The 23,910-nt window shown below is 33.8% G+C and overlaps 3 protein-coding genes across 3 annotated transcripts; 1 reads left to right on the forward strand and 2 right to left on the reverse strand.

Moving 5' to 3' along the window:
* Window positions 1-1,352: 1,352 nt before the first annotated feature.
* On the reverse strand, window positions 1,353-8,398 carry LOC146958787 (arginine--tRNA ligase, cytoplasmic-like). Its single transcript, XM_085740315.1, has 17 exons — window positions 8,259-8,398; window positions 8,018-8,166; window positions 7,429-7,504; window positions 7,233-7,334; window positions 6,894-7,112; window positions 6,301-6,381; window positions 5,628-5,711; window positions 5,403-5,510; window positions 4,764-4,942; window positions 4,221-4,305; window positions 3,946-4,132; window positions 3,717-3,786; window positions 2,921-2,990; window positions 2,566-2,655; window positions 2,256-2,324; window positions 1,876-1,977; window positions 1,353-1,786 (listed from the first exon to the last, which is right to left on the reverse strand). Exons 1-17 carry the CDS (start codon window positions 8,265-8,267, stop codon window positions 1,676-1,678), a joined length of 1,791 nt encoding a protein of 596 aa, XP_085596441.1. The 5' UTR covers window positions 8,268-8,398; the 3' UTR covers window positions 1,353-1,675.
* A 3,081-nt stretch (window positions 8,399-11,479) lies between these two features.
* On the forward strand, window positions 11,480-13,094 carry LOC146958788 (uncharacterized). The gene is made up of 3 exons (XM_085752645.1): window positions 11,480-11,483; window positions 11,563-12,662; window positions 12,778-13,094. Exons 1-2 carry the CDS (start codon window positions 11,480-11,482, stop codon window positions 12,639-12,641), a joined length of 1,083 nt encoding a protein of 360 aa, XP_085608771.1. The 3' UTR covers window positions 12,642-12,662; window positions 12,778-13,094.
* Window positions 13,095-19,368: 6,274 nt separating this feature from the next.
* Window positions 19,369-23,447, reverse strand: LOC146958789 (uncharacterized). The gene is made up of 3 exons (XM_085740308.1): window positions 23,365-23,447; window positions 22,774-23,254; window positions 19,369-20,663 (listed from the first exon to the last, which is right to left on the reverse strand). Exons 2-3 carry the CDS (start codon window positions 23,252-23,254, stop codon window positions 19,606-19,608), a joined length of 1,539 nt encoding a protein of 512 aa, XP_085596434.1. The 5' UTR covers window positions 23,365-23,447; the 3' UTR covers window positions 19,369-19,605.
* Between the last annotated feature and the right edge of the window lie 463 nt (window positions 23,448-23,910).

The following is a 23,910-nucleotide window of genomic DNA, read 5'->3' on the forward strand; positions in this document are numbered from 1 at the left end:
GTCTTTTGCCACTTGAAAGACGAAAATGCTTGTCAATATTTCTCAAATCTATTCTATTATCTTCTACATAAGAAAGAAACATTTAAAGCCTTATACTGATTAATCCTTCGTCAAACTCATTCTTATCGTTCCAAACACTTCTTTAAGGGCTATTCGTGTAAATAGCAAATAGCATTCAATTCAAATCCCAACTTTCACTAACCATTGCAATTATGAAATGACCACATTATGATATGATATGATGTGAAATAGTACATACTTTCAAAAAAATGTTGGCCTACAAGCATATGAATTTGAATGGCTGTAAATGATGGCGTCGTCTAAATCATTTGTATCAAATTAAAGGAATCCTAACAACAGAAGCTTCTATATATACGTGGATTTGTGGATTTGTATTTCCATTTCATGGGTACGTGACTTTTTGACGTACGGTATTTGCCGCTTGGTTTTGAAAAATCGTTTAACTCCAATTACTCTAGGTTGATTTGGAATTGGAAACCAAGTATTACGGGTTATGTGCTAATTATCCTCAAACTTCAATGTTTCTATACCATAACTCAAAGTTGGAGTCAAAGTCTTGAAAAATGAAGTGCTGGTAACATAATGATAAATGGGAAAAGCTGACTAGACAATATTGAAGTTATATACTCCCTCTATTCTTATTTATAAATAAATATCAACCGAAAAAAAAAATGTCTTTAAATATAATTGTACTCTGTGTTTTATTTCCTCTAAAATGGTGGCAAAAAACCACGACATCGCCTAAGTTAGCCACTGGAGCTTATGATTTCACGATAAATGGACACAAAACTTTGGCTTCCAAACGTGGATCCTAATGCATGTTAAGTTTCATAAAAGTTAAAGGCTAAATATAAGATTTTTTTTTTTTGAAGAGAAGGTTAAATATAAGATAATTGTGACTATTTCATGTTATAAAATACTACTCCGACAATATATCAAAATTTAAATTCTATTTTAAAAACTTAAAACCTGAGTAATTTTTTGTATTGGAAAACCTTATACTAATTACTCAAATCTGGTTATACGTCTTTGAAAGAAATGCTTCGACATATTGCAACATGCAAATGTAAAGAGTGGACGATTGGAAATTAAGAGTTCTTTTTTTAATTTCTACAAACTCATGTTTGAGTTTAATCTCTAGTAAATTTATCTCAAATGTTCGGTTACCACTAATTCCTATTTTCATAATGTCTTCGTTCGTTTTTTGCCACTTGATAGACAAAAATGTATGTCAAATACTTATCAAATCAATTATCTTCTAACTATATAAGAAAGATATGCCTTAAGTCTTATTAATCCTTCATTAAACACTTCATTAAGGGTCATTCATGTAATTAGCAATAAGATTTCAATTCAAATCCCAACTTTCAGTACTAACCATTGCAAACAGCGGGGATACAGCAAGACTGTTGGTACATTTTTCGAAAGGTTTGCAATCAGTTCAAAACTAATTGTCTCCACACAAACTGAAAATTTCAAGGGCCTTGTCAATAAAATTAGTGTCATGCTCTAACATTTCTGTGCACCGAAGAGAAAGAGGTAGAGTGATTCTTGAACAATAAATTGTATATTAGAAGTTCCTACACTTCTGTGCACTAAAGGTAAGAGTCTGTTCCAAAAAACTTGCTCTTAAACTCCTCATTGAGATAGCGGATCATAACTTGTAAACTGGATCAATTCCAAGGAGATAAAAGCAATGCCTCATCACAATAAGTGTTGCTTCACATAACAAGAGTCTACTAGTTTCCTCCAGCGACCCAACAACCTGACAAAGGCATTCACATTAATACACATCAAATAGGAATATGGGGAGGGCATTCAAACTCGTAGGAAATTTTTTTAACAATGGGATACCTGGCAACTTGAATAAAATTTCTTTGTGAAGATTTCAGACAAATTATACAGGTATTCACATAACACGTTTGGTAATAAATTTGAGCATGACTCCACAAAAACCTGAAATATAAAAGAAAAATCTCATGTCAGTGCATATGTTGTTTGGATTGTACAATACACACCAGCGCGCGCATGCACGCCCGCGTGAACATATAGTCGCTTAATCATCATGCCTTAGTCTTTTCATAAAGATGGACCCAGACCGACAAAGTAAAACACTACAAGTATAGTTGCTTAATCATCATGCCTCAGTCTTTTCTTAAGGAAAATGGACCAGGATGGACAAAGAAGAACTCTGCAAAAATAGCCTGAAAGGTATAAATCTCAAGAAAAAGTACCTCAGTAAATTGCAGTAAATGAAGACCCAATGTACGCTCGTCTTCATGCTCCAACACCAAATTCCCAGTCTGTCACAAGTTGGTAAACAAGATATGAAGTTTAATATTATACAAATATAAACAAAAATGCACTACTGAGTCATATTACAATCATAATATATGAGTGCTTAATTGACTCATCAAGTCAACCATGATCTACTCATAAAACCTAGGCATAATACATGTATATATGTTTAACATTCATTATATGAGACAAAGCAATTAATTGTTTTAACTATAATATCATCATCATGGAAATTAGAAAAGTTACCTTTTTTAGTTCTTCTATGTCTTTACCAGATTTCCTGATAATGGAACAGATCCTAGCATGTGCATACAACAAATAAACAGCGGTATTTCCCTGTAAGACAAAAAGCATAGAAAGGTGAGAAATTTATGACATTACATTAGTTGGTTTCATGGGCCTTCAAGATCAACATTTGTTAAAAGATGCTTTTAGCAGTTCTGAAAGCAATTGTCAATCAAAAGGAACAAAATTTATAGCTTTAGATTTCATAAATATTTTCTGAGAGGGGAGCGGGACAGATCTGGGGGCATCAATAATGACTAAAATCTACAAGCTTTTCTATTGTAACTTGACAAACATTTGAAAACAATATATGCACCTTGTCATTAAGCATCTGATCAAAGTTGAAGGTGTAATTTGTTGTTCTATTGATCTTCAAGTCAGCATATCTGCAAATACACCAAAAGCATTAACATGATGATGGCAACAAGTCTGCAACTCATTCAGCATTCCAAGAACAGAGGCATAAGCAGACAACAGAAATGTTGTAAAGTCAAACCAAAACCATTTATAGAAGCAACCCGTGTGTCGGTTTTTAACTACCTCAGTCCCTAAATATAAGCCTTCTTTGAAAGAAAAAAGTATCCTTAAATATAATCTCCATTTCAAATTACTAAATACATTTATTATTGTTTTCAAATATATCCTTAATTAATACTACTAATTGTCTTAGCAGATGAGAAGTCAGAGTTGAACACACTCATATACAAAAGGGTATTTTACGAACTTCCATATCCAAAATAGACACATTGAGATAACCTATTTTTTTTAATCCATGTGAAATTGGAAAAAGGAGCTTATTTGCGAAGGAGGTAGTATCTAATTAAACTAATTGCCGGTTAGAAAATCTTGTTAACTATATGACAGTTAAAAACACATATTCTAAACCTTAAAATAAAGTATATATCAACCAGATTCGAACCATTAGAGCAGAATGAAAAGCAACACATTAACTTTTAAAATTCAGTAAGCAGGAAATTTTAAGCAGTATATCTGGTTCCAATTCAACTCAATAAATTATGTCTACAATTTAGCTAATTATGTATTATTGCTAGAAAGCATGTTGGTTATTATTATCCTTTAATGGGAAAACGTTAGTGAGATAAAGAACTTACTTCACAGCCCCATATCCAATTGCCTCTGATGTTTTCTCAATCTCTTCCTCCGTCCAATCTTTAGCATTATCTAGATGAACATAGGATTTAGAAGGTTAACTGTCTAAGGTTAACTGTCTAATGCACAATATCAGTTCCATAGATCTTCCACAAACAGAAACTTCATTTATTTGATTCTGGCTCACATGAAGGAAGAAATAAAAATTGCAATAGGAAAATGGTACTTTACCACGTTCAAGAAGAGCAACTTTACAGCGCCTTTTAGCTTCATCAAGTAAATCAACCAATCGAACAGTCTCGCTGCTGCGACTTCGAAATCGTTTTCCGTCATCACCACAAACAAGACCAAAACCTATATGAGTGCATATTGGATATTCATTTGGATCCTTTGGAAGCCACCCCGCACGCCTAAAGGCCTGATAGAAAAACCAAAAGGGAAGTTAGACATTTAAACTCATTGCAGTATTAGTAGCACTGACAATATCTTAGTCGATTTGGACATACCTTAAAAAGCATGTCAAAATGTTGCCATTGCCCAACATCTGTAACATATATATTCCAATCAAGCTTTTCGACATTCAGACGATACCTGTATGCAAGGTTCAAGTGGTTAAGATAAAGTAACAGTTTATTTTCCACAGTAGATCTATAAACTATTTCCTATTCCATACTCATAAAAATACAGGCAAACAGAAACATGTACACCAAATTTTCAACAAAAAACGGCGTGTATATAGGAAAATCATAAAAGCCTCTTTCCTTCCCGAGGCCAGATAATATCCTATCACAAAACCAATTTGGAACGTTTAAATTTGAATCCTTGTTGATAATTAATGATACATTTTTCCTTTGTGATTTACCTTCAAGTCTGACCATCGGAATACCCTTTGGGTCTTCACCTAACCTATCTCATACACTTCTTATTAGTACTTCTAATGTGACATTCAAGATAAACTAAGTTTGACTAATTGATAGCAGAATTCAAATATTTGTGCGAGTCACATCACAACTTACAAGATATCCAAAAAATTAGAAGTAAAAACTAACCAAAGTGATGCTAGATCAGTTGAAAAGTAGTTGTAGCCTCCATCTCTTTTCACAGCAATTAGTGGTATGTCTACACCCTCAACAAATATCACACGAGCACCATCATTGTCTTCAATCAGCCCTAATTTCTCCAGTTTCTCCAAAGTTGGAGGGATTAATGGATTGAAGAAGCTCTCTGGCTGTGGCCAAATATATCGCCCATCAGTGAACAGTAAAACATATAACAATTATTCAATAAAAAAAAAAAATCCTGTAACGACTGCAACATAAATCAAAGATATTTGATCATTTTATTGCTACACTGAGAATAGAATTCAAACAGAAAAAACCAACAAGATTATATATGAGCTAGATATCACATAGTTTCCTAATGTTAAATCAAGCAACCAGCCAAACTTATGACCATCACAGAGCAAGGAAAAAGACACAATTTACTTGATAGAATATGTTATATTTGGCTAAAAACACATAATCAAAGCCACGTCATATTAAACAAAAGCCACACCAAAAACAGACAGAATTTCTACAAAACCAAACATATATAAGGCACAGATAGAATTCTGAGAGGCCCAAAATTATAAGAAAAGAAAGAGATGAGAAATTCCTCATCGGAGATACAAAAGAAACTAGAACCCTTACCATTTCCTCCAAACGGATTCCAAGGCGCTGATAGACCTTGTTAAATTCAGTCCTACTAATATCGCAAATTCGTTTCCATGCCGTGCGATACTTGGGATCCTCCCCACTCTGAAATCAAAATTCAGGCATACAAAAAATGTAAAACCAATTCCCCACGACCTTGCAAATAGGGGGCAGAAAGAAACAAATCAGAAAAAGAAGAAAAAAAAATGATATAAAATTTACCTGGAGCTCGACTACTGACAGCTGTGCCTTTTTCTTGAAATCAGGATCACTATCAAACTTCAATTTTGAGGCCTTATAGAATGCCTAAAAATGCACCAACTCCAATAATTTCAGAATAAGTAAAATAATTTTCCATCGAAGCTAAATAACGATGAAAACATAAAATGTTAACTCTAAGACCAATAAACATTGCGACTTCAAGGTTTGATTATTTATACTAATAAGTAATAACTAGTATCTATAGTCAAACACAGGCCTGAACCTTTATTTCTGAATTCACACCTTGACATCATTTTAATTAAAAAAATGAAAATGGAAGTCTAGATCTGATTTCAAACAGAAAAAACTGTTATGTTTAAATTTTTTTTGCAAACACTGTATAAAAGCAATGTCTGCCAAGAAAACCGATTAGTTATCTTTTTAAGGCTGTTGACTGTTCCGTGAAAAAGTAGCGGCTTATATTATCTATTTAGGTTCTGTGGCATTTATAACAAAATAATTCCTAGATATCTAGGAATGAATAGTTAGTACTTGCATATAATTCAACGACAACAACCATGCAGCTAGTTAACCAAAAAAATATCAGATCTGAACTAAAAATACCGACAAAATATATGAAAAAACACCTACAAAAGAAAACTGGTATGAAGTTCATTTCCATATGTTGTCTCACCTGTAGATCTCCAATATCAGATTCCTTAACATCTTCTGGGTTCGGAAATTTCTCAAAGAGGTATGCAATCAGCATCCCGAACTGCAAAATAAATGCATGGACTTTAAGACATATGCTACAATGCTAAAATGAGATTCCTCATAACAGAATGTTCTATAACTCAAGAAAATCTGTCGTAAGTAAACATTGTTATTTTGGTGGCAATTGAAATAGTTCGGTATCTAGACTATTTTCTCTATGGGTGGTCACAGCAGCGTTTTTAGAAGTTTACACAATTTCATTTAATTTGGATGAATGGAATTCATGTTCTCAATCACGACAGTTAAAAACCTACTTACATTACATCAGCTATTCATCCCAAAGACAACTAGAAATGGTTGTTGCAAAAGAATCGCCCAAAGACATAAGGTTGTGAATGAAGAAAATTATAGCTCAAAGACAAGGTTATGGATGGAAAAATAACCTAGCTTTGACAGTGTATAGCAATGAACTAGTCAAACAAATATAATAAAAATTTTACCTCCGTTTAAACATAAACTATATTAAAACACACGGCACAAAATAGCATAGTTTACTTCAGAGATTAAACCTACCTGAGTACCCCAGTCACCGATATGATTTCGGCGGATCAGACATTCAGGCTGGCAAAATTCAAGCATCCGTGCTAGTGTGTCCCCGATAATTGTTGACCTCAGGTGACCAACATGCATTTCTTTGGCTATATTCGGTGAGGAAAAGTCAACCATAACCCTCTTGATTGGAAGTCGAGGTGCCCATGAATCAATACCATCGGTAAGCATCTTCTGTAAGCTCTGCAGAAGGAATTTTTTTCTGTTGAGTGCATAATCCAAACAACACATAGGGAGACAAACTACAATTCAAACACTAGCCTAGAAATTTGAGGACACACAAATAGAAATGCAATGAATCACCTTTGATATCCACTTCTTTGATAAGACAATATTGACAAATCCAGGACCCGCAACCGAGCACGATTCTACCATCTCTGATGGAGGGAGATTTTTCATAATGGCCTACACAAACAAAATCACACACGAATTCAAATTAAACAAAATCTAATTCCAAAGTCAATAATTAATAAAAAAAGGAAATTATCTTTGATTATACCTCTCCGACTGAACGAGGATTATTGAATTCCGGTTGCCTCCCTTTAATCTTAGCAAAAAGACTCATTGCATTATTACTGCGTCAAGAATTAAAAAAACAAATAAGCTTGTTTTGCCAATGTATAGTGCAACTAAAACGCTAAGTGGGTGTTTGGATAAACAGCTTAGTGTATGTATGGTTTCGTGGTGACAAGAATTCATTTTGAGTGAATTGATTACGTAAAATTGATTTTGGATAAAAGTGAGTTGAATGTAAAGTGATTTATGTTTGGATGTATTTATGTCAAAGTGGATTTAACAATAAATTTAAAGCTAAAATCAATAGTAGAAGCTAAAAGCTACAAATTCTAGTTTCAAATAGAATCAATTCTACAAGGAAAATCAATTCTCCTTTAAATCATCCAAACCTGATAAAATAACTCTACAACTTCTAGAATCACTTTTGACCCTCCAAAATTGAAAACAAGCAAACATATGCTTAATTAAGTGGTTATGAATAAGTTATTTTTAATAAAAAAGTCAAATCATTCCCATATAAGCTATAAGCTATCATGCATGTAAATAAACTGAATTAAGTTAGAGAAAGTTACCATTGATAATCAGCATGTTTAACACCGTTTTTTGGAACACAAGCATCAATTAAGGGAACAACATCAGGTTCAGTGGGAACAGTAGCAATGAGAGCTTCCCGAAACAACGTGGCCAATTGCTTCCTGACACTCGCAGGAGCATCTAATTCCTATATATAAACAACGAACATCACCGTTATGAAATTACCTGAAAATGATAAATACAAATCGAAACCCAGAAATAATAAATTGATGAACTTACAATGAGCATGGTTTAACTGTATGAGAGAGAGAGAGAGAGAGAGAGAGAGAGAGAGAGAGAGAGAGGGAGATGGCGACGGGATGAGGCGCTGCAAAGAAACCTCTTCACAAAAGAGGGGGGTATTAGGGTTCAACTTTATTAATCACACAGTCTCTTTTGCATATATTTAAACCAGGTTTAATTACACTTTTGGTCCTCGCATTTTGACCAGCTCACGAAAATGGTCCTGTCTCTTTCAAATCAAACAAAATCGTCCATAAACTATTATGTTATTCGGAGTTTTAGTCCTACCTCCTATTTTCAACTCCAGAAACGCATAGAAATGACAGTTTTAGACCTACCTCTATGTTCAACCATGAAATAAACAAGGAATAAATGGGTAAAAGAAATCCACTTTATTTAGCACACAAACCAAAAAAAACCCTAATTTGAAACATATTTTAGAAATTAGGGTTTTTTTGTTAGTGTGGTGAATAAAGTGGATTCCTTGTACCCACATGCTTTATTCCTTGTTTATTTCATGGTTGAGCATGGGGGTAGGTCTAAAATTGTCATTTCTTTGCGTTTCTGGAGTTGAAAAATAGGAGGTAGGACTAAAACTCCAAAAAACATAATAGTTTAGGGACGACTTTGTTCGATTTGAAAGAGGCATGACCATTTTCGTGAGCTGGTCAAAATGCGAGGATCAAAAGTGTAATTAAACCTTTAAACTAAGATAAGATAAAATGCTCAAAAAAATATGTAATTTCAATCGAAAAAAATTAAATTAGACTTTTAAAATTAAATCACTTTTAATACAAGTTTTTTTTTTTAATTTGGGTATTCAACATATCGAAACATTTTTTTTACATTAAAGTTATAAATTATTTCTATCTTTCAATTTTTAACAAGTGTTCTAAGGCAATTGTTAGCAAAACCTTTAATTATTAGGATGAGATTATTATTATTTTTCGACAATTAGCTAATGTTAGAAATAGACTTGGTTACGGGTAGAGTTGGGAATAGGCCGGATTTTGGTGGGTCTTAGTCTAGCATATGAAAATTTTTGCAAGCCTAAGCTTGATCAATGACCTTTCTTAGGCCTATTTTTATTTTATTTTTATTTTTATGTTTAATATAAATTATATTTTAATATAAATAAAAAATAAATTTTAATAATATGCATAAATAGGTCGGCCTATTATCATTCGTAAGTTTTTTTCGATAGCCTAAACGTGACCTATTTACTTAAATAGGTTTTTTTCAAAAGCACAAACATATCCTTTTTAATAAAAAGGCCAGAGCATAGGCCCCTGTAGGCCGGCCTGATCAATTCCCAACTTTAGTTACCTGTAACAAAATTGAAAATGCTACTTATACCCAGGGATGTACATGATTTAGTTTAGGATGAAAACTGAATCGAACCAAACCGAACCAAACTGTTATAATGGTTTATAGCTGAATAATTTAAATAAAATAAAATTTATTATTTAGAATAGAATGATTTTTTTAATCAAATTGTTATTATTAGTACCACTGAAAAAACTAAAAAAAATCAAACGAAATCGGATTTTAAAACTATTTAAAACTGAATTAAAGTGTTCTAAACCAAACCAAACCGATAAATCATAAAGTGAATTAAATTGAACTGTTTCAGTTCAGTTCTAAAACCGTTAATAATGATTCGGATTTTTTTGGTTCGGTTCGGTTCAATAATTTAGCTTTTTCCCACCCCTAGTAATACCCCCAAGAAACAAAGGAATTTGAACGAGTGAAGTTAATAAGCCCATATCACCAAGCACAATATCAAGCCCATTTACCAAAGTAACTATAAATGTCTCTCAAGCTAACTCTGTATCCTCCAACCCTAACTTTTTTCTGTGTGGCCACCGCACAACAACCTCTCTAAACCCTTTTTTATTTTTTTGAAAGAGCAACCTCTCTAAACTATTCAATGTGTTTTCTACTGAAGTATATAGATGTTCTCATTTCAATTTCAATTTTTCTTGTTTTGTTTGTTCTATTATTCGTTAAAGTTGTGCAAATTAGTTGTGCAAACGATGTTTGTGAGTTAAAAGAACACGTTTTATCTGTTCTGTCTGTGACAGTTATATTAGGCTAATGATGTGAGCTATAAAACGCGTGACGTTTTTATACCCAAGATCACTGAGGCCCCTTGTGACCATGAACACTATTTTTGTTACTATGTTCCCTCGTTTTTTTTTTGCTTTTCATTTCTCTTTTTTTTTTTCAATGTATTTTCCATTTTCGTTTGCTATTTTTTAAATTATTTGAATTATTTATATTTTTGTTCATTTTGAAATGATTTGAATTATCACCGGAAACTTCCTTCACAAGACAAGACAGACATCTAAAGCCCAACAATAACAACTTTGAAAAGCCCAACAATTCCCCCCTATAAATAGGATGTTGTTTGTATCGTTTTTTTTCCCGCTCCATTTCCTGGTACGTTTTCTTTCTCTCTTCCCTCTCTCTTTTTGAATCTCTCTCTCTCTCTCTCTCTCACACTCATTTTGAATTTGGTTGAATCAGGGGCTTTTTGGAGATACAGTTCGTTCGTTTCAATCTTCAACCTCGTTCTTCAATCTTCAACCTCGTTCTTCACTTTTGAGGTACTTTCTTTATTAAGCTTTAACCTAGTATTTTTGTTTTTTGATTCAATTTTATTTATAGTTTCTGTTCTTCGTCATCATCAAATTTGTTACTTATCCTTCATCTAAAACCTTATTTCCTATTTTTCGTCTGATTTATACTTCTTTTGTTTCTAAATATTAACCTAGTTTTTTGTTCTTGAAATTCTATAAAATTTACTATTTCCTTTTTTGATTCTATAGAATTTTCTGTTTCCTTTTTTACAGATAAAATTCCATAGAATTTTCTATTTATATTTTCCTGTATTTTTTAGTTTTATTTTATCTATATTCTTCAACATTGTTTAATGTCAACTTTGTTTTATTTTCTGTTCTTATTACTGTTTATGTATTAGTTAGTACTGATTTGATTTATTTCAAATGTTTGTTAATGATAGAAAAGCTGTTCAAATTTAATATTCATTTTCGGTTGTTGTTATTATATGTTATATTTGGACTTGTGCTGCTCTTGTGTGTAGTCAAGTCTTTTCATATGAAATGATTTTTTTGTAGTTGTAACTGTTGCCGTGTTATAAAATAAACACATGTATGACTGATTTTTTTTTTTTTTGGTTCCTTCTTTCCAGCCTCATGAGTAATAAACATTTCTTGAATAAGTATCTAAATGATACTAATCAGTTACCTGTGCCAATCCATCCTGAGGTGAATCCCAGAGGTGGAGTCTGATGAAGATACTAGCAATTCTGAGTTGGAGTCTGATGAAGATAATAGCAATTTTGAGTTGGAGTCTGATGAAGATAATAACAATTCTGAGTTTGAGTCTGATGAAGATATTAATCAGTTACCTGTGCCAATCCATCCTGAGGTGAATCCCGAGGTGGAGTCTGATGAAGATACTAGCAATTCTGAGTTGGAGTCTGATGAAGATGATAGCAATTTTGAGTTGGAGTCTGATGAAGATAATGGGGGCCAACGCTTAAGCTGTGGAGATCTTTGGTGTGATGAAGAGATTAGCGCTCTAGATTCAGGTGTTGAGAAATTCAAACATATTCCTCCTGTGGGTAATAAACGCTGGAATGCTATCTTGAAGGATCCGGTTTCGGGAAAGGCTTTAGCAAAGCGCAATGCTTCAGCCATTAGGAAGAAGTATAAGGATCTTGAAGAAAGGCGTAAGAAATTGACTGACTCGAGTGTGAGTGCTGCTCTTAATTACAAGAACTCTGTTGCTGAGGAAATTTGTAGGAAGAGAAAGAGGACAGTTGACAAGGAGAAAATTGGTGTTAAGATAGTGGATAAAGGTAAGAATGTGGCTATTGAGAGTAAGAACATTGGTGAGAAAGGTGATGAGAGTAGGGAAGAGGATATTGATGAAGACATCTCTGCTACACGGATTGCAAATCTTGTGGTGAAAAAACTTGCTGTTGAAGGTCCCTTTGCTAAACGGGTTGCCGGTATCGGTTACAAAGCTAATAATGTTGATGGTAAGTACTTTGTTTGTGAGAGAGCTCCTGATAGGAGAATGGAAGAGGACATTGATGAAGACCCCTATGTTAAACGGATTGCAAATTTAGTGGTGAAAAAGCTAGTTAATGATGATCGCTTTATTAAACGGGTTGCAGATTTTGTTGATAAGGCTAGGAATGTGGCTGTTGGTGAGGAATCCAGCGGTAAGAGAATGCAGGAGGACATTGATGACCCCTTTGCTGAACGGGTTGCAGATTTTGTGGTGAAAAACCTTGTTCCAGTTATAAGACTAATTGTTGGAAATACTTTGACTCATGGAATCAATTAAGTACATCTGAAATCCTGGAAGGTTGAGAAGTGGATACTGGTAAGCTGACTGCTAGATATTTTTCTTCTTTATAAGGCAAATTGTTGCATATACTGTGACTGATGGAAACAATACAGTACATATGAAATCCTGGAAGGTTGAGAAGTGGATACTGGTAAGTTGACTTTTAGATGTTTTTCTTCTTTCTTTCGACAGTCAACAACATTAATATGTAGGGTTCTAACAAATCATACCCCTCACGAGTATATTGATGCTGTGTATGCGTATACATGCTTGATCTTTCTATTATACACTAGTATAGTATATGGATGCTGTGGATGCGATGTTGAGCATGCTTATCCATGCTTAATCTTTCTAATATACACTAGTATAGTATATGGATGTTGTTGTGTATGCGTATACAGATTGATCTTTCTAATATACACTAGTATTGCAAGTGTTTTCCAGCGTAAATTATTCAGTGTTGTAGCATGTATATGACTTAACATGTTTTTTTAGAGTATTTAGAGCCTCACCCCTGCGTCATACAGAAGCAAGCTCATCCCTTGTCCAACGCTACTTTTTTCAAATGAACCTCTCTAATTCATATTGATCAGAAGCATTAGGGACAATTCAAACAACAAAAAAACGTCAATATCAACTTGTATAGTACCTTTTCTTGTATAGTAAATAGTAAATGAGAACGCTAATACAGAAGGTTCCATTTTAGCAAATTATCTTTAATGATTTACCAACAAATGCTAATATTTTCAATTCATTCTAAACGATAATTCTTGTATGTATTTTAATTAATAATAATGCACAAAAAAACTAATTTGTTTATGATTGAAGTTATAATGTCGGACAAACATGATTAGGGATAACGGTACCCGCATACTTGTTTACCCCTTTTTTTTCTCTTTTTTTTTTTTTTTGTAGCTTTTCACTTAGAGCTTTGTTAAAATTGTGGGTCGAAGTCTCGAAGATACGAGTTAATAAACTACTCCTATCATAATATTATATTATATTATAAACCTCGACTCATTGTAAGAGATCTTAATTAGAGCTTATTGGATATGTCGTATTGGCAAATTGTGATTGATTTACTACCAACTTATTTTGTAAAATTGTTTTTGTGTCCCATTTTCCCATCAAATTATCGTCATTGCTAAACATAATGATCATGCTCGAGTCTCTGTCTGTTCTGTAGCCATGCTTGGTCAGTTCTATTTTATAAAAACTTCTATGTGATTAATTACAAAAGTTCTTTATATATTTTTGTCTTGTGAAAAAAAAGATTGTGTTTCCCTAAAAAAAAAAAGATTGTGTTAATATTTTTGGGAAATGTTAACGAGTGCCCTGGGGCACTTTTAAGACTTTAAAAGGTAATTTTTATTGAAAATTAATGTAATCAATTCATTGGAAATTGAAATTTTTGATTTTTTTATGGAATAATTCCTTTTTTTGGAATGTTTAAAGAGGGCCTCCGCCCGGGACACTCGTTAACCTATTATTTTTTTATTGGAGAAGTATTCAACGTGAAAATTATTATGATACGCAAATCACGATCCTATCACTAGACTAGTTTAATGTAATGGTTTGAGAAAATGTTGGCAAGATAGTTGGTGTATATTATTGATCACTGTCACTTTCTTATTAGTACACATAGCATCATTTAATATAAATAAACAAATCCCTATCGGTTCATACTGGATTTACTTGGTACTCAACAATTCATCCTATTGTGTATTTTTAGTATTTGATATGTAATTTTCTTTTGGATGCTCACAAACCAGGATTCCATTAGATGGGTCTATATTATATGAAATCCTGGTAAAACTATACAATGGTTGAGATAATAAATGGATGAAATAAAAAATGTGTTGTTTTTTGCAACAAATTACACTGCAAAAGTCCACTCCTCATACATCAGGATCCACACGACCATTTGCAACTCCACGACAAGGCTCATGCTAGCATGCTCAAGTGAATAATATCGTGCATGGAGGGGCGGACCTCTTCAAGGCACAGTGTGGCAAGTGCCACACCAGCCTAGGCCCCCCTTTTTTCCTTTTTTTTTTTTTATTAATTATTGGTTCATTGTATAATTGTATTCATATGTTAATACAAACTTAATTTTTTTTTTATGTTTAGACATGTGTCTATATTTTTACTTATATATTAATACGAAGACATATTTTTTTTGTAATTTATACATGTGTCTATATTTTTACTTGTATATTAATAAGATGACCTACTTATATATTTACATGAGGACCGATTTTTTTTAATTTATACACGTCTCTATATTTTTACTCATATTTAATATGGAAATAAATTTTTGTACAATTTGTACATATGTCTATATTTTTATAATTTTTACGCAATTGCGCTTGCTTTAAAAAAAGAGCGCAACACGCTCACCCGCCCGTATTCACGGGTATCATGCTAGAGCATTCGATTCATCTCTTGTAACCTATATAGAAAGAGATGTTCTTAGAACAATTAGTAATGATATAATTTTAGTTCAGTTTCAACAAATGAAAAATAGATTATTTTCTTTGTAATTTTGGTTTCTACAACTATTTTTAATATAACTTCTTATTAAATACAATATTATTTAATTATTTGACAAAAAAAAAGTTGCCCCACTAATATTTTGAGTCCAGATCCGCCCCTGTGCATGGTACATTATACACTAGATATGTTTGTACCCTATCCCATTTTCACTATTTCGTATTAAAAGAATAATAATAATCTATTTTTCACCTCTTTCTTTCTCTTCTTCCATATCCTCGCAATTTCTCAACACCACCAGTAGATTCGAAGCTCAAACTTGGTTCAAGTTGAAACCTATTACGATGACCAAAAAACACACTCCTTTTGGTTTAATTTGTTAAAGCTCAAACTTTCCCCTTCCACTCCAGCTAGAGTGAGAGAATGAGATAGAATCATGGTGTAAATTGTCTACTATAGTATAATAATGTGTGCCACACTTTGATATATTTTGGTAAAAAGTTACTTACTTGTGCACTCTAGAGGGGGCCCATGACAAATAAAACAATCAAGGAAAATAAGTTTAAGGAATTTAATAACTAGTTTAAAAAGTTATTTTGTTTGTTTAGGCATTGGTTGATTCTTCTCTTTTTGTTGATTGTGAATGTTGTAAAGCTCTTTTTGGGAGGGCAGAGAAGGCTGCACTGCACCGCGAATGTTGTAAAACTCTATTAGTCTCTACGACACAACTTTGTACATATATATACACCATCTTGGCTTATTAAAAAAAAAATGGTTTAAGGACTTCATATTGAGAAATTCTTGGTTGGTCACGGGACCAACATAAAGCCATTTGGTCACAGCCAACCAACATGTGACAGTTCATTCACATCTTAAGAGGGAAGAGAGAGAAGATGGGAACCGTGAAGTGAAAACAAGAAAAATAAAAAACAGTAAAGAGAGAGAGAGATAACATCCCAATCCCAATCCCATGCCACCGAGGAAGAAGAAGCACTGAAATGACTACGCCGGTCGCCGGACACGATGACGGAGAAGGCGGCGGCAACGGTGATGGACGACGGAGAAGGCGGCGGCGGCGATAGTGATGTTGACGAGGTGAAAGCGGAGCCGACGCCGGACACAACCAACATGTTGTGTTTGAAAACTTCTCTTGATATCAAAATATGCTAATCCAAACTCAGTTAATCTTCAGACATTAAAACACAACCATTAAAGCATTTTAATTGTTTTCTCTTGTGCTACTAATGATTCAAGCAGTTAACAGTGGAACAGAGATGAGAATTGCCATACTTCATGCTTTATCTGCTTTGTTATTTTTGATGACAGAGTAGAGTTTTAGCCTTTCATCTGCTGAAAAAATTCAGACGTGCGAGGACGATGAAGATGATTTTTCTAGAAACTAGAAATAATTTATATTGTTTGTTGTTTGATGTTTGATCCGCAGTCCATGTTCTGTTGATGTTTGATGTTTAATCACAACATGGAACATTCATCACTGTCACCATGGTTGTTGATGACGTCGTCGCCGGTGACCACAATTATCGCTGTTGTCAACATCGACGTCTTTGTCGCCGCTGCCTTATCCGTCGTTGTGTCCGGCGTGGGATTATTGTGTCCGTCGTATTTTTCCCTTCTTGTTTCACGGTTCCCATCTTCTCTCTCTTCCCTCTTTAGATGTGAATGAGCTGTCACATGGTGGTTGGCTGTGACCAAATGGCTTTGTGTTGGTCCCGTGACCAACCAAGAATTTCTCCTTCATATTAGGCTCGGTAAGAATTATAAAGAAAGCAATATTTCTACATGAAAAGTGTTACCGAAGGTGTTGGAGCCTTGAGGGCATGGTAATAACATTCCAACGAGCCACAAACAATCAATTTTGACGTATAAAAACAACATCAAGGTGAAAAGGAGGGGGTAACCTTGTCATTTTGAGAACAATCAAAATGGTTTTAGAACTAATATTCCAACGAGGAGCAGTATTGTTAAGAATTCAAAGCTACGTATATATAACATAAAGGGTGCATCTCATGGCATCGGCGTAAGTGGTCCATCCAACACATTACAGCGAGAGATTTACTTTTTCCACCTTATGTCTTTCCTAGCGCGTCCTATTTTTTTTTTCTTTCCATTTTTACCCTTTGGTCCGGATTTCGTTTTCCGGAATCAATTGTTAGAATTTTGCAGATATATCCGGATTTTACAATCCGGAATTGTTTTCTTCCAGAACTTTACAATTTTAAGCTTTAAAATTCGTCAAATAAAATGCAAGTAAAGTAAAAAACATAAATAAAAAGACACAAACATAAAAACAATTCATTTTATTAATATATGAACAATACATTACAATAATTTTCAAGTTTTTTAAATTTATTATATAAGATCTTAAATCTATTTCTAATCTTATAAGAACCTAATTCTAATCTCCTAATAGCCTAACCACTGCTATGTGATAGGACATAACAGTAGTTTCCCTATTTAAGGGGAACCGGAGGAGGAGGGAAGAGGAGGGCGGGAAGAATAGAACAATGCCCCTGAGGGAGGTAGGGGGTTCTCAAACTTACGCCCAGACAGACCAAGCTAAGAACCACACTGACCCACATGACCCCCCAGATGAACCACCCTTCTTTGCAGCGCGGTTCCATCCTCATTGACCGTTTATACAAACCCTGAAAATTTTCAACGAGGCCCTTATCTATGAAAGGCCAACAATGGAAAACCATGGTTGTAGAATGAAGAAGAGGAGGAGAGGGTGGGAGAGGATGGTATGAGAAATGGTGGGGTTTGGAAGGCTATTTATAGGGAGGGGGGTCAAAAACGGTTGGGAGGTCATAAATGTAGTCAGAAAACGTGGTAAAACACGTTTTTTAACTTGACCACCGACAAAAACATGTGGTGCAGACCACCGGCCATGACACTGATGCAGTCTGGAAAATACAATCCGGAATGCACCTTTGGTTTCCAGAATATATTTTCCGGAATAATACGATAATGGTGAACGAGGGAAAAGTTGACACTTCTTGTAGGGTTAAGGAAGTTCCGGATTGTATAATCCGGAAAGCTTCAGCATTGGATTCTTTTGAAAGAGAGTCATTAATGTAGGTTTGGACGGTTACAACCACTAACACGTTTTCATGGACTGTACTAATGACCTAGGACTTGTTTTAGGCTATAAATAGGCTTCCATCTTCAAAAAATACCTTCATTCTTCACTTTACCTCTTTTCTTCCATTTTCTTCAAATGTTTTTAGTTTTTTAGGGGTGTCGGTGGTGTCATGGTCATTGTTGACCGTTCATATGAACCCTGCAATTGCATTGCAGCGTGTGTGGGGTTCATATAACGGTCAACAGAGACTCTTGACATCAAAGAAAGACACAAAAAAGCACATAACAGTATGGCCCGGATTTCGTTTTTCGGAAATCTCTAACAATCTGGTCCGGATTGGATTATATAATCCGGACCAGGGGCATTTTTGAAAATTTTGCAAGGCGCGCGAGAAGGCAGCAGGGTGGAAAAAGTAAATCTCTAAAATTATATATACGAGTTTGCTACAATATACATATTCTTTTTTATGAAGGTCCATTTTAGCAAGCATCACCTTTTGATTTGGACTATAATAACCAAATTTTTCTTTTAGGATAAATCAAAACTCAAGGACAAAGCTGTAGTTTACTCGTAAAGATTTTAATTCTCATTTATTTTTTAAGTGACTTTTTCGGTCCACTTCATTCTATTGGTTCCCATTTTAGGTAACTAATGACATATTTTAAGGTACAAACATGTATTTTATCCAACATAGTCTCATATTCTTATGATTGCTATATTGGTAAAATCCATTAAGTTCTATTACCCATGCCACCTTAGTGACCTTTAGATTATTCTCATGTTTCAAAATCCTTGTTTAATCTCTTAAGTCAACAACATCCTTTGTCTCTTAACAAAGGTTGTTGCCTAAATATTTTTTAAAAACAATAAAATTAGATCAGGGTTTTGAAGTTACATAACATTTTATTTTAGGGAACAAAGGAAAAAATTGAAATCATAGAAAGTTCATATAATTCCAAAACAAGAAAGGAAACTACCCATTCATCATAGTGACGAGCTTAAACAAAATATAAAGGGCTACCCTCTATTAATATTAGGGTGTCCTAATATTAGAATGTGAGACGAGAACCACGGTCAATGTTTGGTAAAAAAGAATAGTATAATATATAATGTAAGTGAAATTGTATGTTTTTTTTTTACATGGAAGGCCAGTAAAAGAAAAGAGTAAACAAACTATTAATATCCAACACACACAAATATATGTCAATTATTCTCAATACTTATAGATAAATTATTTTCTCTCAATAATTGTCCAGTAATAAAACTACAAGCCATTGCAAGTTTTGCCTTCTCTAGGTAAATTACTGGAGAGCAAAAAAGACAGGTAGAAACACACAGACCACAATCCAGTCTACAACATGTAAGTTACTCAACCAGAGAATAATCTACTTCATGTTGTAGATGTCTAAAACACCAATCGAACATGATGAAAAGTGATGCACGAGGACTTGGAAGCGCTATGAATTTTTGCAATTTTCTATCATCCCCGGAATACACATTACATAATGTAGATAAAATTCTGATGACATACACCGAGTTGCTCTCATATCCCCACATGTTTGGGTTGCTCAATGCATAGCAGTTTCTTCTCAAAACACCAGAAACAAATAATGCAATGTCGCCTAAAGTTTCCAGTTCGACATAATTCATGGTTGAAAAGTCTATCTTGTACACATTCCTTATTTCATCGACCATTAAAACCACTAAAAGTTGTTCATCACAATTAACCAACCTAGGGCACATGGAAAATGGTACATCAGGAGTACTCTTTAGTTTTAGAAATTTAATATTTGCAGAATTCAAGCTGAGTACCCCTATGTTGGCCTTGTTAGTGACAACGTATATTACATTATGTAGAACCACAAAGTCAACAACCCTCCCTTGATCTCCCATTGTCGAATGAGTAACCCAACTACAATTTCGGGATTGGTAGACATGCAAATGACGTTGGCATAAAACCACCAAGACAAATTCCTCAGAGCATTTGCCAAAAGCAAGCAAGGCATGGTCAATTAAAAGAGACCAGTTAAATTCAGAGCTAGGGGTACTGATTACCTTCTTTATTCTTGTAAATGGGTTGATTAGCAAAAATGAATTATTATTGTCCTCCGTTGTGATAAAATATCTGCTAGAAGACGTAACATAGGTATAGTCGAAGACGTGCTCCATCACCTTCAAACAATAAATTTTTTGGTCGGGTATGCTAATAATGGAAAATGATTCCTTACCAAGGTACGAAACTTGAAGAAGTAAAGGTCCTTGAGATGTCAAGAAATTTCTCCAGTAAATTTTTTGAAAAGCCCTCCAATTCTTGCACACACCGGAAAATTGAAAGAGGTCGTCGAAATCTAGTGTTTTGGAAATTATATCAAGCACATCCCAAGGAACTTCACAGTTGTCTTCTACCTTCTTCACCTTTTTTCCTTTGTATCACAACAATGACTGCGTTAGGTGATTACTAAACATATGTTTTTTATTTTTTTTTCTGAAACATAAGATATTTTATTCATAGAAAATGAGGAGATAAAGAAATATCTATTACGCCATTTTCCGCAAACAAAAATCCAAACCAGCATAATACAAATATGTGATCCGTTTTTTCCCCTTCATGTGAGTAGTTTATTTTCCTATTTTCATGATCATGGATCATGCCAATGTATAGCAAACAATAGATATCTATTTTCATCCTCAGAAATTAACATTCTAACCTATTAGGCATGGCATTCTAACATATAAACCCATTTATGTTATATTGCTATCAAAGAAAATGAAAAACCTACAAGTGATAAAGGTTTTATAAGGTGCATGAACATAAAAAATACAATATAGATATTTATGAGAATAGCCTTCATTGTATTGAGGTACTATCAAATAACTTCCTAAGCTCTAGAACTATACCAATATGAATCCAAGAGTTGATTACATGAAGGCATTCAATATGATTCTACTTCTACAAAATCTATTGAAATAAGTTTTAAGTGTTCTTTTCCATCACAAACAAGCATGACATTATTTAATATAGTTCTCAAAATTGAATTACTACAATTACAATCAACAACAAATTTTCAGACTGCAGAGGTAAATATAGTTTACCTTTGATGGCCAAATACAGTGACAACATCATAATTTGCACATGTCAATAGCCCAACTCAAACAAAAATGGAGTGTGTAGACCGTTAACAGTACCAACATAAGTCAAGATGATGGCAAGGGTTTAGGACAGACATCAACCCCAATTACATCACCATAGATGCTCAGGAAGAATTAGCATCCACCATTTCTAATGGTCACGTAAAATAAGAGACTGAAAGACAGCATAGTTTCAAAATAAGTAGACCAAGGACCGAAGATGTGGGGTCATGCCACCTCTCTGCCCCTTAATACATTCCTTTTAGATTTTTTTGTTTATTTTCTTTGCAAAAAATTCATGCAATTAAATGTTTGGCCCCTCAAATTTAAAATCCTTGGCTCCACCTCGACCTTCTAGTTCTAGATGATGGTACGGACAAGCATTAAACCTGTTATCTTGTATACGATGAAGGGGAACGGTTGTGAGATGAGAACAAATGGACAATGTTAACCTGACTGGTAAAAAAAACCACAAGAATCTTCAAAAGGCTATATTGGTTGATGATTTCATAGGACCACAGCTCATGTTTATTCTAGAAAGAGATAGCAAGGGGAACATGAGATAATACATTGAATAAGAGGATGGGCTGAATTGGAAAAAAGGGAAAATAAAGAATCCTTACAGAATAGGTACAGAGTGATAAAGGTTAAGGAGACTACAGGTTAGGGGTGAAAAAATATTGGTATGAGCCTATGAGGTGCTATAAATGGGGTTGGCCATTCCATGGTATTTGTTCTTAAGTTTTAATGGAAAATAAGCCAAAATAATATGAACTAAATATAATGAGGACTGAGGAGGAGGATTTGTTAAAAGAAAAAGGGGAATCCTAAGTTAGTTGCTGTGGGCGGGAATGAGGAGGATTCCCGCCCTAACAGAATGGTTGCAGGGCGGGGGTCTCTTGTTTTTTTCTTCCTATGATGATTTATTCTTTTAGTTGCTGTTTTTTAATTGTAAAGTTTCCGGAATATTTTCTGGCTGTAAGACCATTGTTATCAGTGGACATTAGTTTCGCAAGGGCACAAAATGCATGAACCCCTGACCCCCATTTTTAATACTCCAAAGATATAGACTACATTGGTTGATTACATGAAAAAATTCTATCATCAATTTAGTTCTTCTTCAACAATACAGAGTGTCACAACTTAATCCATCAATTAATTGTGCAAAACTTGATCAAATTAGTCACTAAATTAGGACTCCATTTGTCTCAATCCAACAAAGATCAAAAAGTTAAATATGTCACTATATATATTTTACTAGAGAACTAATATCATGGTGGATCGCGACAAACCAAAAATCATGGCATTACGGCACGTGGTAGAAACATGATGGATATATATAGCAAAGAAAAAAGTGCAGAAAAGTATCAACATTACATATGAGAAGTGCAATGAACTACTAACCAGTGGTCTTAAGTTGAAATGGAAGTGTGATTCGATGCTGTTTTGGCAGGAAGGTGTTGAATCTCAAAATTAAATCTGAATGTCCTTTAAGCAGCTTCTTCATTCTTGCCACGACACATTGTGTATCAATTCTTTGATCCTTGAAATCCCTCATAACTTTGAAAAACTGATCATACTTTTTCCCGTTATCTTGAAATGCAGCTTCTACTTCCTTAAGAAATGTTGTTGCAACTTTAAGCTTTGATGGAAGTGTGATTTGATGTTCCTTTGGTAGGAAGGTGTTGAATCCAAAAATTAAATCTGCATGGCCTTTAAACAACCTCTTCACTCTTGCTTTGATAACTCTTATATCAATTTTTCCATCCCTGAAATCTAGTAGGAGTTTTAACAACTCATCATACTTTATCCTGTTGTATTGAAATTCAGCTCTTACTGCTTTAAGATACGCCAATGCATCATCGCGGTTTCCAGAGATCTTCATCTATATATTGTTAAGAATAGTTTAATAACAAGTAATTCCAATAATTTAAAATAATAAAACCAAAAAAATAAATAAATTATTCGATCGATGGAGGAGGAGGAGGAGCATACCTTTGGAGTTTGCCACTGATGGAATGGAAGGGAAGCTTTTAACTTGTGTTTTGTTTTGAGGAACGAGAAAACGACTGACAGGGGTTGACCCTATATGAGAAACGACTGACAGGGGTTGACCCTAATTATCTTATTTTATCATCAAATCAATTTGATTGTTTAAAAAAAAAAATTACTAGATTTTCAATAAATTTAAATACTACTATTAGTATTAACTATTAAGTATCCGTCTTTTTTTTTGTCAAAAAAGAAAGTATCTGTCTTTTTTGCTATTTTTATTACGCTAACACTTGTAGACTATCAACGATATTTTATATAAATTTTGCGTTTAAATTACAAGCGATATTTTATATAAATTTTTTGATATTGATTAAAATTATGAGTATAGATATTTGTGACTTTCAAATATAACAAACTTAACAAATCATATTTATCTTTTGCAATGGCAAAAATATATAACAAATATTACAAAAGTTCTTATCTTTTTCAATAACACCAACAATATTTATATTATTCCCTATAAAAAAAACAATATTTATATTTTTA

Source organism: Medicago sativa, chromosome 1 (genome assembly GCF_051527215.1).
Source record: "Medicago sativa cultivar Bolivia chromosome 1, Bolivia_mono, whole genome shotgun sequence".
NCBI lineage: Eukaryota > Viridiplantae > Streptophyta > Magnoliopsida > Fabales > Fabaceae > Medicago > Medicago sativa.